An 18578-nucleotide genomic window follows, 5' to 3' on the forward strand; every position below is an offset into this window, starting at 1 on the left:
CCCTGGCACCTCTGACATTCATGGCCAAACCCCTGACACCCTCTGCTGTGGGGGTTGGGAATGACCCAGAGATGGGTACCAAGAGTGTCAGAGAGGGTGGGCAGAGATGTAGAAGGAAGCAGAGCATTGAACCAAGAGCTCCCCCAGACGAACAACATGCTGCATGAGGTTCATTTGGAGAATGCTACTCCAGAGGGGGAATACTGTGGATCCTGGTCTTTTGGATGACAAAAGAAGTTGTGGTGCTTGTCCTCACTTGATCTGGCTGAACTCCTGAATATCCTGGCAGTGAGATGCAAAATAAAACATTTCTGTGCAGTGGTGCACATGGACAGGAAATCCTCGCCCCTGGGGCTTCTGGTGGATGCTGTTGTCGTCCTCTCTTTCTCTGGCAGCAATGCCAGTTTTCCTTGGACAACCACTGTCTCCCACTTCCAGCCTCTGTGGTTCAGGTGAAGCTGGCTCTGCTCCCTGGTCCCAAAGGTTCCTTGTCAGAGCCAATCCCTAGGACTTCTGCTAGCCTTATTGAGGAGAGTCTTCTTTCTCCATGGGGGTAGCATGCAAAGCAGGGGCCATCTCTGCTTCTGCAGAGGGTTTAAGCACAAGGTATGGGCAGGGCTTACGGAGCCACAAGGGAAAGTACAGAAACCCAGTGTTAGCAGCCCCTGAGCTGTCATCGCACTTAGGCCAGGCAGACAAGGAGAGGAAGGGATTCTGGGCCCTGGAAGGAGAGAGTCATGGAGGCTGCCTTGTCTGATGGATGGAGGTAAGAGTCTCCAAGGTTTGCTGAGACAAGAAGACTAGGATGGGATCGAGTTTGAGATCAGCATAGCTGAAGCTGGGTAGTGAAGGCAGAGTAGGCAGAGATAATGTGGGAGAGGAGGAGGTCAGTACAGATTTTATTCTAAATGGCTACTGAATAAAAGCCACTGCAGGAGATTTTTAATCAGGATAAGTCAGGGGTCTGATTTACCTTTTTAAGATCACTCTGGGTCCAGGGTGCTGAAATGCACTGTATTTTGGGACAAAAGTGGAAGCAGGAAAAGCCCTTGGGAAGATGTTGTGGAGGAGGAGGTGGTAGCAGGGATGCGGGATGAGGCAATGGAGAAGGGGGAAGAAGTGGGATTCAGGTGCACAGACATAAGTCAAAGGGGGCAGGGGTTTGCGGTGAAGTCATAAGACTTTGGGTACCCCACTTCTCTGAGCCTCAGCTTCCTCTCCCAAGCAGAGATACCACCCACTTCACAAGAGTAAGTTTGACAAATGTAGTGGTTAAGAGTATTTTTGTCAGATCTGGATTTTAATCTCAGGTCTGGCGGGTACCCGCTGTGGGACTCTATGCAAGACAGGTAAGCACAGACTAGCTTTTATGGAGCGCTTGCTACTTGTTCGCCAACAGAATCCTCCCCAGACTAGGTTGCTTACTCTTATTGTTATTCCGGTTTACCAGGGAGGGAACAGTAGCTTGGAGAAGGCAAGTCATTTGTCCGAGGTCCAGCCAGGATTTCTCTAACTACCGTATTACTCTAACTTTTCTGCACCAGAAACGGGGATACCAAAGATACCGCCACTTCCCTCTGTGGCTGGGAGGATTCAAGAAGAGGCCTGGCAAAGAGTGGGTGCTTATTAAATTATTATTATTAAAACTATTATTATATTCTTTGTGTTTTCCCGAGTTTTTGCAGGGGGATGCTTCCCATGGGCAAATCCTTTGGATTAAAAAAGAGATCTCAGGTGAGAGAAAAAAACTGCAGCTGCCGACTCCTTAGCGGTCACTCGGGGCGGAGCCATAGGGGCGGGGCCTAGAGGGCGTGGCCAGAGCACGAGATTCGGGGCTGGGGGCGGGGCCAGGGGAGAAGGGGCGGGGCGCGGCCGGTGGCGCATGCTCGGCTGGACCGGCGGCTCCGCCGCCGCCGGCGCCACCGCCCACTCGGGGCTGGCCAGCTGCAGGCCGCCGAGGCTCAGAGTAGGGCCGGGCTGGGCGAGCGCACGGCCATGGCCCCGTGGCTGCAGCTCTGTTCCGTCTTCTTCACGGTCAACGCCTGCCTCAACGGCTCGCAGCTGGCCGTGGCCGCGGGCGGCTCCAGCAGAGCGCGGGGCGCGGACACCTGCGGCTGGAGGGTAAGGAGAGGACGGCGACTTTCTCGCTGTCCCCAACAGCGCGGGGGGCGCGGCAGGCGCGGCGCACACAGGTGCTCGCTGGCAGCCGAGTCCGCTCCGACGTGCCTGCTCTCTGTGGAGTCTGCGGCCGGGCTGGGGTCCCTGCTGCTCCCGCCCGTCCTCCCTCCCTCCTGGGGCGCGCGTCCGCCAGCCCCGGCCGGGATGAAAGGGGCCGCCCGGCCCCCGGCTTTGTGTTGCTAATGAGGCGCAGCTACCGGCCGGGGTCCGGTTCCCCGAGGGCGGGCAAGAGGGGCGCTCAGTGGCGGGCGGGAGGAGGGCGCCCCACCCTTTGTTCCCGGCTCGGGACCTCCTCCGCCTGAGAGCTGCGCGCCCCGGGGCTGGGATCCTCCGAGCTGCCCGGGCGGGGAGCGCTTTGGAGCGGGAGTGGGCATCTTTCCCTGAACCTCTGGTTCACAGCTCTGCAAAGGCCCGGGACTGCCAGGGAGGGGACCCGGAGCGCTGGGGAGGGATGCGCCCTTCTCTCGGGGCCGCTTTGTTTCTTCTAGGCTGGGCCGTCTTCCCCCACTTTCACCCCACCCCCGTCTCCTGACTTGCTGGGAAAGTTTGCTCTCCTGTTCAGCCCTTCGTCTAGCGAGTGGTCTCACGGATGGTCTCCCACCCACACTCATCCCGTGCGTTGGGAATATTTTTCACAGCCAAAGGGAGGCATGAGTTTGTCACCTCGGTCAGGTGCCCGAGATGAGACTGGAGAGGTGCACAGACTTTGACGTGTACTTGGAGCCCTGTCCCCATAACCGATCGCTTCTGTGACGCGGTCTGGGCGGTGGGGCATGGGAGGAGGGTGGTGTGCGTGGTCCCCGGTCCCCACCAGGGCTCCTGGGCTTGGACGGCCCCAGGACCCAGAGATCGCATCCGTCTGCTCCGCGCTTCCTACAGAAGCCTACAGGGTTGATCTGGCGGCAGTTCACTCATGATCTTCAGCCTTGTAGAGAAGACACCGGCTTGCGCTCAGGCAGCCACGGACATGACCTTAGCTCTGCTCCTGAGTAGCCATGAGCCTCAGTTTCTTCACCTGGAAAATGGGGATTTCCTGGTTTCTCTAGCACTGCTGCTCTGAGGGATGAGTATGGCGTAGTTCACGTAGAGCAATACTGACCCACATCTTCTGGGGTGCTTTGAACGGCCTCAGTGCAGTCAGGGCCTAGGACCTGACACCCTTTTAGGGGCACAGGCTGGTGCCTCCAGCTCTCTTGCCCCACTTTCGGAGAAACAGTGCAGAAAACCAGGTACGAGCTAGGCAGCTGGGATGTCTTTAAACCCAATAGCTGCACAGCTGTAACCCAACATCCCACCAGCCCCAGAGTGAATATAACATCCTTCCTATTTGAGTAAAACACCACATTTTCCTGCTTTGTCCCATTTTAGTAAAGTATCACTGTTTTTTTTTAGATAGATAGTTTTCCCCAGGTTTTAGATAACAAAGTTTTCCTTAAGGCTATCTCATGTTGACTTATTGATCCTCCTACATTTTTTGGATCTAAACTGATATGTTGGCTTTGAATAACTGTGGCGGCATCACAGGCATTTTATTCAGAGTTTTCATTGATGGCATAGGTGGATCAGTCCAGTTTGTTGTTTTTCTGCACTTGCCTAGGTGGCTTCATGTGTCAGTGGCCAAAGCTTGTGAAGTTTTAATGTTGTGGGCATAGTAGTTGCCCCAAAGGAGCCAAGCTGGTGGTTTTGTTCTCTTTGCTTGTCGGAATGTGTTCTCCCCTAAACCTGCACCTTGTGCACCCCACAGAATTAGTGGCGGCCCCTGCCTGAGTGACTGGACGCTCATGCTGACCTCCTTTCTCCCACCACAAATCCTAGTTGTGGTGACTTTCTCAGCAGCTCCTCGCTTGGCCCCACCCATCGTGCCCTTAGGTCATCTTCATCCCCTTCTTGAATGAGCATGGAAGCCTCTGGGCCATGTCCCGGATTCCAGGTTCTTTCCTGATGCATGGCTCCTTCCCTCCTGGACTTTCCTTTTGGTGCATCTGATGGAGCCACCAGCTCTCTCTGACCCAGCTTGCCCACCTGCTTCACATACCCACCTTTCCAGCCTCAGCCCCTCCCACCCTGCTCCCTAACTCCTGTGCCCTTTATGCTGCTGTGGCATGCTTTCCCTTGCCACCCCCCAACCCCCCACTTGGCCTAAGACTCAGCTCAGGTGATGCCTTCTCAGGGAAGCCCTCCCTGAATGCCATTCCCCTTGCTTTGCCTTCTCATGCAGGTCCTTGCACTTTGGTTCTCGCTAGACTACATCATCAGTATTTTGTTCACATCTGTGCCTTCAGACCAGTTTCTTTAGCCAAGCACTTAACCTCATCTTGGTGGCCTTAGAGCCTGGAGCCCTGTAAATCTTGGCTGAACCCAATTAGAACCTGCAGTCTTCTGCTAAATCCTATATTAAGTGATAGATTTTAAGTGGGGGGAGAGATCAGAGCTCCAAGCTCCAGTGTCCTCTCCACAGCAGGCTTTTGCACGTGCTGTCTCTGGTGCTGTCTCTGCCTGTGTTCCTTCTCTTTACACCTCAGCCTCCCCTCTCAGCTCCAGCATCACTTCCTGCAGGAAGCCTTCGTTGCCCCCACTTTTCTAGGTAAGTTCTTCCAGAAGTTGCTGTGTCAGAGGACTGGCCAGTAAGTACTGGTGTACAGTGACTTGAGTATTTGGTTCATGTGTGAGTCCCCTACCACATAGTGGGTGTTCACGCCACAGATGTTGGTCTCAGTTCTTAGGTTGCTTACGGTCTAGTTGAGGCTCTGTGAGCATAGAAGTTTCGATTATGTGTTATGCAAACAGGAGAGGGCTTCTTGTGGGTCCAGGTCACACAGAACCTAAGAGGGGGACGGCAGGGTAGAAAAGTGAGCCCTGGAGGAGGGGCAGGATCTGGGTGCTAGAAGGGAGCTGAGCGAATGACACCCTTGATCTCCAGGGAGCATTTTGTTCCAGGAACTCTTGCCCCCGCAGGAATGTGCATTTTCCCAGGACTTGCAAGGTGACTGCAGCCGGCCCACCCTCAGGTGGCTCTGCTAACACACCCTCCGGGGCTGCTCTGGTTTAAGTGGTCAGATTTCACAACCTCTCCATTATTAGTGGGGCAGTTAAGGGGCTGATACCATCTTGAACACAGCTCAGTGTTTTAGAAATGAGTTGTGGGCACACTTCCTCGACTACTTAAAAAAAAAAACCTCTTAGGGCCCTTGCCAGGTAAAGTTGCTCTTTGAGTAATAAATACAGTTTTCCCAAAGAAGGAACAATTTGTAAAACTTCCAGAGGGGCCACTATCCTCATGCCCACTGGGTCTTAACTCTTGCTTCTTGATCGTGGAGTGGTTTTCTTCTGTGAGGGGTGTCTTTGTATCAGTCACTTGTGCTGAGGTTTTTATCACCTCTGGTCTTGTTAGTTGTTTGAGAAGCCTCTTTATGCAATGAGGAATTAGGAATTTACTCCCACAGGATTTTACTTAAGGCTTTTCCTGCAGTGGGGGAGGAGGGACATTGCTTGCCTTCCTACCTAAGCCAGGTACATCTTCTCTGGTCTCTTATCCTCGAAACACAATTTCTACCTCCCCAAAAGTCTGCTCCTTTAGGAATTAAGGAAGCCAGAATGCTGGCATTGTCTTTACAATGAAGTGTGAGTTTCCCATTTAAGGCAAATACTTCGTCTCAAAAGGTAGGAAGGAATAGGGTGGTACTTGGAAAAGAAGAAGTTCCAGCTGGTTAAAATTTAGGTCCCTGATAAAAGTCCAGTCCAAGAACTCTCCTTGGCTGTGGGCCCAGGCATGTTTATTTGATTCTCAATTGGATGCGTTTTCATTCACTTGCAGCTCATGGCTCCCAGGCCTGCATCTGGTCTGCCTGTCCTGTGGCCATGTTGTCCATGTTATACATGCTTTTGTGTCCCTTACAAAATTCTTGGTTAAAAATGACTCAGCCTGGTTGACACGTTTTTCAGAGACATTTTTATAATAAGTGCGATGCTTTCTTCCAGTGTGTTTTGCTGTGTTAATTGGGAATCCTGGCCTCTGTCTGTCTCCCTTGAGCAGCCCTCCCCTCTCTCCCCACCCCCATGCATCTACCCCCCTCCCCCACCCCGCCCCCGCCGCCCCTGCAGTGCCTGAGGCATTGCTAGTTATTAACTCGGGAATACAGCTGGGTGAATGTGACCAGCAGCTAAGTACTGTCTGTGGCACTATTTCCTTGTTCCAAACATGCTTTCTCAGAGTGATGTCCAGGGGCTTTCAGTATCGGGATTGCCTTGGGAACTTGTTAAAATGCAGATTCCAGGCTAATGGGACCAGAGTGGAAGTGAGGTGGAGCCCAGGAATGGGCATCTTAACAAGTTCCTCTGGTACACTCTCAAGGATGAGAGCCACTGCTTTAGGAAACAGGGCTTCTGTGATCTGGAGAAGGGGCTGGGAAGCCATGTTCTAAACATTTAAAATCAGAGTTTGACTTTAAATTACTTCACTGAACTTAAAGAGGAAAGTGGAGACTTTGTCAGAGCTGTCACTAACAGACGCGGTCAGGCTGGCTGAAGGGGGAGCTGGGGAGCCAGCTGGGCAGAACACCCCAGTTTGGGGGGGTGCCTGTGGTGTGGGGTTGAAGAGGAGGCCGGGAGTGAAGGGGACCTGACGCTTCCACTGGGTTCCTCCCCAGAACAGCTGGGCTTGTCTGGAAACCGGTCTCAGGAAAGAGTAGAGTAGGATCCAAATCATATTCTCAGCAGTTCAAAGCTTACAGACGGCTTCCCCATCAAGGAAAGAACTGCTAATGCTTTTCTAAGTCTTTATTTTAAGTTGGGTTTTCTTCATGCTTCATTTGGCCTAAACTGTGTTGGGTTTTGGGTTTTTTTTTTTAAGCTTTTAAACACTCTTTTGCCCCATAGGTGCCTGAACTTTTCACATACCGTGCCCCAGCACATGTCTGCTGCGGCTGGGGCCACCCCATCAACAGTTAATTGTCCCTTTCATTCCTCTCTGGCTCTTGCGTCTGCCTCTGATGGATGGGTTTTTAGGCTTCTGCTTGGGCCCCCTACCCTCAATTTGTAAGAGTATGGGCTGAGGCGGGGGCTCAGGTCCCCCAGAAGCTTCACAGGCTGGGGTAGGGGGCAGCACCCTTGGAGCAGACCTCTCTCCCGCCACTCTACCCTGGCAGCTGAGACCTTTCCTGTTTCGCATCACCCTCAAATTTGGAGGGTCTCTTGCCCTCAGCAAGCCCAGGGGGGCTGCCTGTGCTGGTGCCATGAGCCCCATCTCCAGGCAGCCTGACTTGCCCGGCGGTGGGAGGCCATGTCCTCCTGGGTAATGTTTGTCTTGGCTGCTGGGATGTTCTGAATGGGCCTGACACATGATTAGGTGACTGATGGCCCTGCAACACATTGTCTCCTCCAGGGCCCGGGGCCTTTGAAGCTCTTCCCGGTGGGAAGTAAAGAGACTATTTGCTCTATTAAAATGCCTTGGTATTTCCTCTGTTTAACCACAGGCCACTTCCTCTCCGCCACTCTAAACCCGGCAGGGCCACCGCTGATTGAAAAGACACAAGCCCAAGAAGTGATCACATCCTATTGAAACAGATAGTCTTACTGCAGATTAAAGCTGGGGCAAGCCTCTAAGAGGAAACCAAATCTAAGGGGGAATCCTTGAGATGGCTCCTTATCTTGCGCAAAATTTAGCCTGTTGACATAATTCACACTTGAAGTCGTGAATGCATAAACGGGTCCTATTTTTTTTTTTAAAGGGAAGCCTAAATTGCAATTAAATCAGCGTGTGTTTTATCTACCTAGGGCAAGTTAAAAGGATTCAATCAACTGAATTTATTAGTGTGTGAGTAGGAAACTCTTCAGTGTCTGGGAAGGGCATGATGTCTGTTCCTAGAAAACCGTTGTTGGCTTATTCTGGACTTGCACATTCTGTCTGCTTGGTCTCGTGTTTAGAAGTCCAGGGAAGAAGCTTGTAGCTTAAATAGTACCAAGAATATCTTCCGAGAGACTGTCTCTTATCCTTTCCCAAGCAGTATCTTAAAAGAAGGTTTGATTAATGACACCAGGCAGGAAACTAAAAATTGAACAATTAAAAAATTTCTGAAGCATCAAAGATTGAAAATTTAACCTCTGTAACCTGCACCCTGTTTTTGTGAAGGGGCCTAAAAAATGAATGACTAGTTAGTTTCTGATGGAGACTATTATTTTAACATTTACAACTCCGTTGTTCAAAGTATCCGTGATAAAAACAGCTTCCCTTTTCTTTGGTTCCTTGTTTGGAAATGTTGGGGGAAGGTGGATGTAGCTAATTAAGGCTACAACATTTAAAGGGAGGCCTTAATAGGTACCAGCTGTCCTCAACAAATCACTGGGTGGATGACAAAATAAAGATGTGATGTGAACACACATGTAATTCTCTTCTAAAACGGAAGTTGGCTTATAAATTGTCTGATTTAATAGTGTAAATGAAAACTCCCTCTACTGTGCACTTTTAAGATGCATTTGTTTCATAGTAAACCTAACGGTAAATGTTTTATTTGCATAAGGCTGGTATGTTGAGTTGAAAGGGAAGTGGATGGCAAGTATTGTTGGAAGTTTAATAAATTGTAATTTCATTATATGTTTCTTCATCCCAAACCTGATCTAATAGACATTAATCATGAGGCTTTTCATTAAAAGTACTACATTGTAGGGAAACTTGCTTGAACTTATCAGAAATGCTATAGAAAATTGAAGCAGCAACTTTGAAAAGGGAATGGAAGTTGATAGCATTAATTAAAATGTTTAGATGGATATTTACATTTCACACATTAAATGAATACTTCAAATGGATCCGTTTGAAATCATGAGGTAGTAGGTTTTAAATATAGCTTTTTTAGATTTAAAAAATATTTCATTCCTTTAAAAACTAGGAGTTTTTCCAAGTGTTCTGTTTTGTCAGTTTTGTAGGGCCCCCTCCCCACCCCGAATGGTAACCCTTTAAAAAATGCTGGCTATGGCCCCAGACTTCTGTTCTGAGATGGACTGTTTCACTTGGGAGTGGGAGGGTTGATGGGGATAGAGGGAGGGTTTCCTTGGAACGGAGAGGTACATTTTCCTGAGACAGGCCATATGGTTTAGAAACTCTTTGTGATTTTATTCTGTCCAGGTGATTTCTGGTTTCTCCTCTTCTGAAATGGCCCCTCTTTTATCTCAGGAGAATGCAGTGCAATCCAGACCAAATGCAGGAGCAGGCAGCCTGAGCATGGGACCAACTGTTGAGTGACACAGTTTATCGCTTGCTTCCTCCGGAGTGAGCACGTTTGCTCTGGGTGGGGCACAGGCACTCACATGGTTAGGATTTACTCTCACAGCTCCATATCTGAAGTTCAAAAAGGCTTATTTGGAGTGAGGAGACAAGAGACGGTTCTTTGAGCAGCTACTCTGTGTCAAGTCATGGTAACTTGCCCAGGGGGAAAAGACAAAGAGGAGTGAGGTTAGGCGCCTGTCCGCAGTGGCTTCCCACCCTGGCTGGTGTGCAAGACAAAGACCCAGGGGCTCAGGGAGACACAGGAAGGAGTCCATGGTACAGTGAACTCTCTCTCCTCTCTCCGCACTTCCCCACTCCTCCCAGAAAAACATGAACCACGGTTCCTGCTGCTCCTCATCCTAGAACATTCCTCCTTGTGCAGTTGCCTATGTGAGAAGCAGGGTAATGACAGGCAAGGGCCTGAGGCGCTGCGAGGCACCCACCTTTGGAGCTCTGTCTCAGTCGGTTCCCAGTCACTGGCTTCTTGTCTGCTTCAGTTTCCTCTGCCTTGGCAGAGGCCCACCTTTCTCTGTGGGGTTTCTCCACACCAAAGCCAGCCACCCAGCCTCCCATCCTCCCCATGTGAATCTCACCGGTGCCAGAAGCCCTGCATTTAGTAAAGTCAGACCGACCCCATCGTGCCTGCAGATTTAGTGAGGATGCATTCAGCCGTGTTTGCAGCAATGCAGTGAAGCAGCAGCGGAAACTTGGTTTGTATATGAAGAAACTTAATTTGAATGATTCAGAGGAGGCTTAGAGGACAGGACTGGGATGGCTGAAGAAGGCAGGCCTCACCAGGGAGACCTTGAGCAGGGCCTCACTGCGAGTGGAACCAGGAGGTGAGAGGACGGTTGGGGCAGGAAGAAGCATGTGGGCCCAGGTGGAGGAGGATGGCTCATCGGAGGGGCTGGGAACAGGAAGGCCGAAGATGTAGGCTGAGACTAGACAGTAGGATGCCTTGGCTTTTGCCTGCGTGCACCCTTGAGGAATGGTGAAGCTAGGAACATTTCTCCAGCGACGGATGGCTTGCTAAGAGTGACCTTCAGTGGCCGTTCATTCATTCAGTGAGGATTTGGTGCTTTCCATGTGCTAGGCCTGATTTCTGGAGCTTAGATTGTAGTAGGGGAAACAATAAGATACCAAAATACCAGACCTGACCCTCCCTACTTAGAATAACAACCCGCTGCACTCTCTCCTCTTTTCCTCACTTTATTTTTCTCCACAGAACTTTTCACCATGAGGCACATATAGTATTTTCTTGTCTGTCTGTCTGTCTGTCTTCCTCCCAGTGCAATGTCAGCTCCACAAGGACAGGGCCTTTATCTGTTTTGTTCTCTGCTGCGTCAGGAGAACAGTGCCCAGCACACAGTAGGTTCTCCCTACATGTTTCTTGAATGACTGAGTGCTCTGCAGGAAATTAAAATGGGGTGATGAAAGCCGTAGCTGCACAAGCAGGTGATCCCGGGTGGCCTCTCTGAGGAGGTGACATGTAAGGCGAGCAGTCGTAATAAAAATTTCCTCTGAAGTTCTGTAGTTATGTTTTCTTAACGTTGGCCCATCATGTGGCACTAGGTGCTGAGAGTAGCATAAAAATATGCTCCCCGTATTCATTCACACCAGATTATTGGCAGTCTGCCGCATGTTAGCCACCTGCTGGGCTGCAGGACAGGTTCCCAGGGAATGGTACAGGTGGTGCTTGGGCTGGTAACGGATGGGAATTGCACTTTGCAAAATGCTGGTTGCTTGAAGAGGGGATGTTTGGACTGTCCACGTTACCCTACTCTGTGGACGAGAAAAATGTGAAAAGTTACCGCTAAGTACTGACTCAGCATCCTGGTTTGGACGTTATGAAACTATGTGAATGAAATGAAACTTACTCCCTGGCAGCAGCCCTCAGTTGGTATGAAAACCTTGTCTTTTTAACAGAGATACAGGTCTCATTTTGTTACATTCCCCTCTGGTTTTGAATGCATTTCATTTTCTGAAGTCACCAGACGCTCCATCCAGAATCAAAGATGCTCTTTGCCTTCTTTCCGGGGCTGTGGGTTTGCAGGCCAGCTGTGCTAATGAGTTTTTGCCTGGCTTTGATTTTTGTGCCTTGCCTCCCTGTGGGAGGAACTAGATATTTCTGATCTTACCTCTGCTCATATTCAGATCCAGCCAAGCAATCAGTGACTTCCCGGGCTTTTTTGTGGGAGACTGTGGGAAAAGTCCTGGTTGGCTGGCTATGAATTAATGAAATCCTTAGAAGGCTTCACTAAAGATAGCTCCTGTGGTTTAAAAAAATAGCATTGCCTTTTTAATTTGAGAAAGAGGTCATGGAGTTTTACTGGAATGAAGCAGAGAAAATGTAACATCTGGTTTTGCAGGCCAAAGACTGCTTTGGGGCGACGGGAGCAGTGGGTTCCCAGTGTCCGAGGCGCCCCAAGGTGACCATCACCCAGGTCCCTCATAGGGCTGCTCTGGACATGCTCCCTCTCTCATTGTTCTCCCTGGGCTTTGAAGTCCTCGAGAGACAGAAATTCTACCCCCCACATCTTTTCACTTGAGCACATTTTCCATCTACTAAACTTTCTTCCTCTTACTTAAAGGGTCACACTTTTTTTTTTTAAGCGCATAGTTTTTCGATCAAGACTAGTGTAATCAGTGCTTTTATTTCATTAAAAAAGGATGGGGGTTGATAATGGGGGAGAGTTTGAGTGGAAGGCAGGGAAGTTTTAAAGAGCCCTTCTAAAAAGTTTTTAAATTAGTAGGAATTCTGACAAGAGGAGAAAGAGAATGATAAATTGCAGGAGAAGAGTTTTAGGCAAAGGCATAAGGGAGATTTTAAAGGGACCTGTGACTTTTTTAAAGGCAGAAACATGAATGTCTTAAATGTCCACTGTGTGCACACCCCTTCCCCCCGTTAAGTGAATAATGTCATGTTATGATGTTGTTTTTAATTTATTTTTATCCTGGATCTATTCTATAGTAAGACTTTATATAATTTTCCTTTAAGAAATATTAGTAATATTTTGAGGCATATATTTTCTGAAACTAAACAGAAAAATGAAGTTGTTGCTGCCCGGCCCCCACCCGCCCCAGCGGATAGCCAGTCATCTGTCCCTGAGGCTTCTCTTTACTGTACTCCATCTCCCATATTTTGTATTCTGAAAATTTTCAAACCTATGCAAAAGTTGAGAGAACAGTAAAATGAACACCTATTCCTGTTTGCCTAGAGCCACCAGTTCTTACAATTATGCCACATGTACTTTGATTCTCTTCCTGGCGTCCTTCGTGATTTCGTTCTGAATCACATCCCTGGATTCAGACAAGGATCACTCGTTGCTTTTAGACGGAACTGTCTCTTTAGTCTCCTTTAATCTAAAACAGTCTCTCCACCTGTTTTTTGGGTCCTTTATAACATACACATTCTGAAGTGTCAAGGTCACTTTTGTAGACCATCCCACAATTTGGATTTCTGATTGTTTCCTCATGATTAGGGTCAAGTTAAGTATTTTGGCAAGGTGCCTTTCCAGGTGATACTGTGACACGATTGTATTGTAGACATCGATAGGGAACAAATAGAGATACAGTTTTAGCGATGAGCAAAATTTTTTTTCTGTTTGAAATTGTTGCACTTAAAGAGACCTAATGGTTTGACCCAATTTAGTCTTGTGTTGTCTTTAAAAAAAACACGATGCTTTCTATTAAGGCTTCCTTTTCCTTTACTGAGAGTCCAAAAGAAAGTGCAGGGTGTCATTTGTGCTATCCCATAATATAATCTCTTTCTTTAAAGATTATTTGAAATCAACTGTACTCTCAAAATTAGGAGTGCGGTGTCGCAAGAATGCACAAGGCTTTGCTATTCACATGGTCTTGTTACAAACAGTTGTAGATGTCGCCCTCAGCGACTGGGAATGAGTTCCTATTAAAACCTCTATTTGGCCAAGGCAGGTTTACGGTTGAGTGCTTCCTCACACCAAAATTCAGTCATTTCTTTCCTTTGTGCTAAGAAAACATTGAACTTTATTTCCAGTAAAGGCCACTTCACTCAAAACATGTCTTCAAAGTCAGTTTCCAGCCTTTTGGTTCTGTGATTGTGTGTTGCCTAAATTATTTTATTAGAGTCTCTTATGGACAGTTTCATTAGTTTAACTTGAATTACTATCTTCTACCTAATTACATGGCGTTTCTTTCTTTTATTTGCCCCAGATTTAAGGGCCAAGACATGTGAAGTTAATATTGATTATTTTTCAAAGTAAGTTAAAACGTCAAAAAGCGACAAGTTGTTATTCTTACAGGGTACCAGGGAAACGACAGAGACAAAACCTCCATCTTTTATTCATAAGTCCGGGGAGACTGCGAGGGCGCTGGCAGGCCTGTGTGCCCGGCATTTGTTCAGCTTTCAGGACTGGGCCTCCTCCCCTGCTGGCCGTGAAATGTCATGCCGAGATGTAATAGTGGGAGATTCAGCATCCAGAGAATGGACTGCAGAGGTTCAGCTTCACTTTTCATTTTCTTTTCTGGCACCGAGTCCATGGTCCCCTCCGTGGCCTGACAGTGAAAGGCCAGAAAGCAGTGATCTGGATGCTGGCAGGGATGCAGTGCAGCCAGCCCATCGGGCCAGGCCTCCTGTGCTGGAATGCATGCCGGACACAAAGGCCAGGCCAGGGTGCACCTCGGGAGGGGTGGCCGGTTGCCTGTGCTTAGTTTAGTTCGCTCTGGTCTCAGGAGAGCAAGTTTTCATTTCCATAGCTCTGCTGCCATTGGTTTTGGTGGAAGAGGGAATGCAGAACACTTTTGATTTCAGCAATCACTCGGGGTTAACTATCCATGTGTAGAGGGAGGCACTGAGGCAGAGAGCTGAGGCTACGAGACTCCTCCGGCTCTGACATTTTCTTTGGATAAAGAGAAATCAGACAGCATTTTGTAAACAAGCCTAGAGTTTGATTTAGAGCAATGGTTCTCAAATGGGGGTGATTTCGGACTCTCTGGAGGCATTTTTGGTTGTCACAACTGGGAGGAGTGTGCTACTGGCATTTAGTGGGTAGGCTAGGGATGCTGCTCAACATGCCTCAATGCACAGGTGGGCCCTCCCCAGTAAGGAATTATCTGGCCCAAAATATAAATAGTGCTGAGGTGAGAAACGCTGATTTAGGGGTCCCATTTTAGTATTTGAATTTCTTAGCTCACTTAGCCTCCTAATAGTTTTCAACTTCCTTTCTGTTTAATAGAAGCTGCTGGTTCTATAAATCTACACTCAGGATGAGTTTCCATTAATCTGTCCAAGACATATGATTAAACTATTGTGGTACTCCTTGAAGATAGGCCCTGAATGCAACTACTATTTTAAATGCAAAAGATGATTTTTTTTTTGCCATAATTTGATCAAAGTAGCATAACCTGTGCCTCTGTTTTTGTTACTCACTGATGGTCTGTGGATAACATTACATTTTTTCAGCATGAAACCCAACACTTCAAATCCCTAAAGCAGTCTCAAATTTATGGTTAATAAAAGCATTTATTGTACTGGATGTCATCTGTTATATCACTCTGGGGCTAGAAACTGGCAAGCAGTGGACAGGAAATATTTTCATTTCAAATCGCTTCAATCTTATGGTCTAGGGGCAAAAGTGTCTGATTTCAGGAAAGCCGCGGTGAATAGCATAGTAATGAATGCATTTTTAGTTGATTAAGCAGGCATTCTCTCCCTTTCAAACAGTCTTCTCTCTTTGGCTTGGTGGGGCTAAATAAACATGTGATGTTAAATGATAGCATTTCTCGTGTTGGCCTTTCTTTTCCTTTGATCATCGTAAACTTTTCAAAGTGTTTTCCAGGAATCCTCAGCAGAGCAGAAGCAAGCTGGGGAAGAAAAGCTAAACTCAAGTGTTGACCCTCTTTGTAACTGTTTACTTTCTGAGCCGAGGAAGTTTTCTGAGATGATGCTGACTCTTACGAATTCCTCTTTAAAAATGGAATTTGGTACTTTGCCTTTGGGATCCTGAATTTAGAAGGAAAAAAACATTTTGATTTTTTTTAAAGGCTGCAATTTTATTGTAATTTGAGTCCTGATACCATATCCCACATCCATCAAGTAAATAGTCAGGATGAAGAGAGTTCCATCCCGAGGCAACCCTGTGTGGTGATGATCTATGGAGGGCAGGGTGCCTTTCGTCCTGGCTGCCCGGTACCTTTGAACGTGGTATCTAAGTCATCACTTCCCAGTGAGCCTCAGAGGTAGGCAGTTATTTCTGATGTGGTTCCTTTTTTTTTCCAGATGAGGATTCCATGGCACAAAGAGCCAGGAAGGGATTAGGATGGGCGGCCACGTGACTCAAGAGAGGGCGCTCTCTGCCAGAAACCAGAGCCACAGAGTTCTTACCCTGCCGGTGCCCCCAGCAGTCGAGCTTGCCCTGCCTTCCAAGTACCCAGCCTGAGATGGACGTCTGCCATGTGCAGCAAAGCAACTAATGGGGGTGGGAAGAGAGCAACACCAGATACCAGAAAACACATTGCAGATAATTGAATTAAACTCAGATTCGGCATTTACCCCAGAGGTTCCCAGTCCTGGCTGAATACCAGAATTACCTGAGGAACCTTCTAGGAGGGGTGGGAGATTCCGGTCCTCATCTCAGACCTGCTTAAGTGGGATTTCCAGGGGAAGGCCAGGAATCGGAGTTTTTTAAAAAGCTGCCAGATCAGCAGTTGCCAGGATTTTTGGGATGGGGGAAGGGTTTGACTACAAAGGGACAGTGCAAGGGAATTTCTGGGGGATGATGGAACTGTTCTGTGTGCTGATTGTGGTGGTGGATATACAAATGTGTACATGTATACATTTAATTATACATTTATACATGTATAAACTCAAGGAACTGTACACTAAAACCCATCCATTTTACTATGTGTAAATAAGAAAAATGTTGCCTGGGTGAAACTGAGTTGCACTTAGGTGTCAGATGAGGTGACAGATGGTGCCTGGTGACAGCTGGGAACAGTTGTCCAGCTGTGGGAGCACGTTGCCTGGAATCGCAGAGGCAGGTGGGCAGGTGCTGAATTATCTTAGTCCAGGGCTATCCAGTAGAACTTTGTGATGATGGACATGTTCTTTGCACTGTCCGATTCAGTAACTGTTAACCACTTGTGGCTGAAATGTGGTTAGTGCAACTGAGGAACTGCATTTTAAATTTTACTCAAATTAATTTAAGTTTAAATAGCTACACGTGGCTAGAGGCTACCATGTTGAACAGCCTGCCCTTGGAGGCAGGCATTGCCATGTTGGGGGGGTTTGACTCTGTGCCACGTGCACACTGAGTCCAGTGGTCCCTTATCCTTGAGGGACGATAGTAAGTCATCCCAAATACAGGGCAAAACGGGAACATGGGCAGGATGTGTGGGTTAAGGACAGAGAACGAGAAACCTTGGAATGAAGACTGACGTGGGATCTGCCCAGGCAGAGGACCGTCTTGCCGAGTGGAGGAATCTGCTTTGCCTCCCCTAGTGTAGAAGTCAGTGCCGACGTTGGCACAGTTCCTTGTCCAGCTTCCCAACCTCATTTATCTTCAGAGATGCGGCAGCTAGTTCAGATGCTTTTAAATTGTGCTTCTGTTCCCTTGAGGTGACAGGACATACAGGAAGCCATTGGAGATTCCAGGGGAGCAATATACAGCCAGGTTTAGGGGGATGTCTGTGGTCTGGCTGAGGGTGTGCTGGGCCCACCTGCCTCCCTGGACAGAGTGTGATGAAGAATCTGCGTGGGCATATCCTGCGTGGCCATGGGGATCGAGAACCTATAAAAACAGCAACTAGGCATATATCTCCCACTTCATGCAAGTCCATGGCCTCCATCTTGGCTTGTGTTCAGACACTCTTAAACCGACCTCCCCCAACCCCCATGGATTCATGTTATCTTAAATAGTGTTACTTTTCCAAATGTGTTATAAAAGAGTGAGATTCTGAGAGTATGGTCTTTTATTAGTGCAAACCAAATGGTGACAGAAGTAATGTTCCAATTCATAAATGTATTTGTTCTTAAATAAATTTGCTAAATGGCTAACAAAAAATTTCATGAGCCATGGGCTTATAACTAAGGAGGTTTTGTTAATCTACTTTAAAAATAAGACTTACTTGGAAGCCCAAGGGGGGGGGGGGTTTAAAATTCATGGAACTATTCCTGTATTTTTTTTTTTTTAAAGATTTATTTTTTTCCTTTTTCTCCCCAAATCCCCTCGGTACATAGTTGTATATTCTTCATTGTGGGTCCTTCTAGTTGTGGCATGTGGGACGCTGCCTCAGCGTGGCTTGATGAGCAGTGCCATGTCCGCACCCAGGATTCGAACTCACGAAACACCGGGCCGCCTGCAGCGGAGCGCACGAACTTAACCACTCGGCCACGGGGCCAGCCCCCTATTCCTGTATTTTTATATGAAAACTTCAATTCTTTGGATCAGGAGGAGAAGGACATTCTGAATCAAAGCATATTTAAGCAGGGTTTCCTTTACAGATTGGTAACTTCAACCTAATGCAAAAAAGGGAGCTTAATGAATATTAAATGCTGGTTCTTTCACTTTTGAACATGCAGACACATCTTGCTGCAGAGTTGTAATCACTGTATTTATGTTTTACTTAAATTTGTTTTCCAAAGATATTTCCATGTATTGACATAGTTCACAGATGTGTCACTTTTAGTGGCCATATGATATTTTCATGTTGCATACCCTCCCACCCTTGTCAGCCCTTTCCCCTCACTGATGAAACATTTGGACTGTTTCCAGGTTATTGCTGTTATAAAGCTGCTGTGAAATCTTCATACAGATTGGTTTCCTGCCCACCCCCCTCACCATTTTGGTTTGTTTCCTTGGCATAGACTTCCCAAAGTGGGATTACTGGGTTTTGTAGCTCTTACTACATGTTTACCAGCTTGCCCTGTGTCATGACGGCCGATTTACTGCAAAGAACGTTTTGGGAAGAGAGCAAATTTGGTCCATAATTCCTGGCTTTACCATTTGCCATCATTTACTGTAACCTTGGGCAAATTTCTTCATCTGTAAAGTGGGTTAATAATAGTTTATCTCCCAGGATTGTTTGGAGACCTAAATGAGATACTGTCTTTTAAAACATTTAGCTCTGTGCCCGGCCACATAGGAAATGCTTGGTGATTAGT

The 18578-nt window shown here is 47.7% G+C and overlaps 1 protein-coding gene across 2 annotated transcripts in view; it reads left to right on the top strand.

The window, feature by feature from the left end:
- The first annotated feature begins 1832 nt into the window (after positions 1 to 1832).
- IL17RD (interleukin 17 receptor D) overlaps positions 1833 to 18578 on the top strand; it is a 64255-nt gene continuing 47509 nt past the window's right edge. Inside the window, exon 1 of one of the 2 annotated variants that reach the window (XM_070574878.1) lies at positions 1833 to 2121. In XM_070574878.1, coding sequence (XP_070430979.1) covers positions 1996 to 2121 — 126 coding nt within the window. In that variant the 5' untranslated portion in view covers positions 1833 to 1995. The remainder of the gene's footprint in view (positions 2122 to 18578) is intronic. The other variant, XM_070574879.1, reaches the window with a different exon arrangement.

The sequence above is a fragment of the Equus przewalskii genome, chromosome 15 (genome assembly GCF_037783145.1).
Source record: "Equus przewalskii isolate Varuska chromosome 15, EquPr2, whole genome shotgun sequence".
NCBI lineage: Eukaryota > Metazoa > Chordata > Mammalia > Perissodactyla > Equidae > Equus > Equus przewalskii.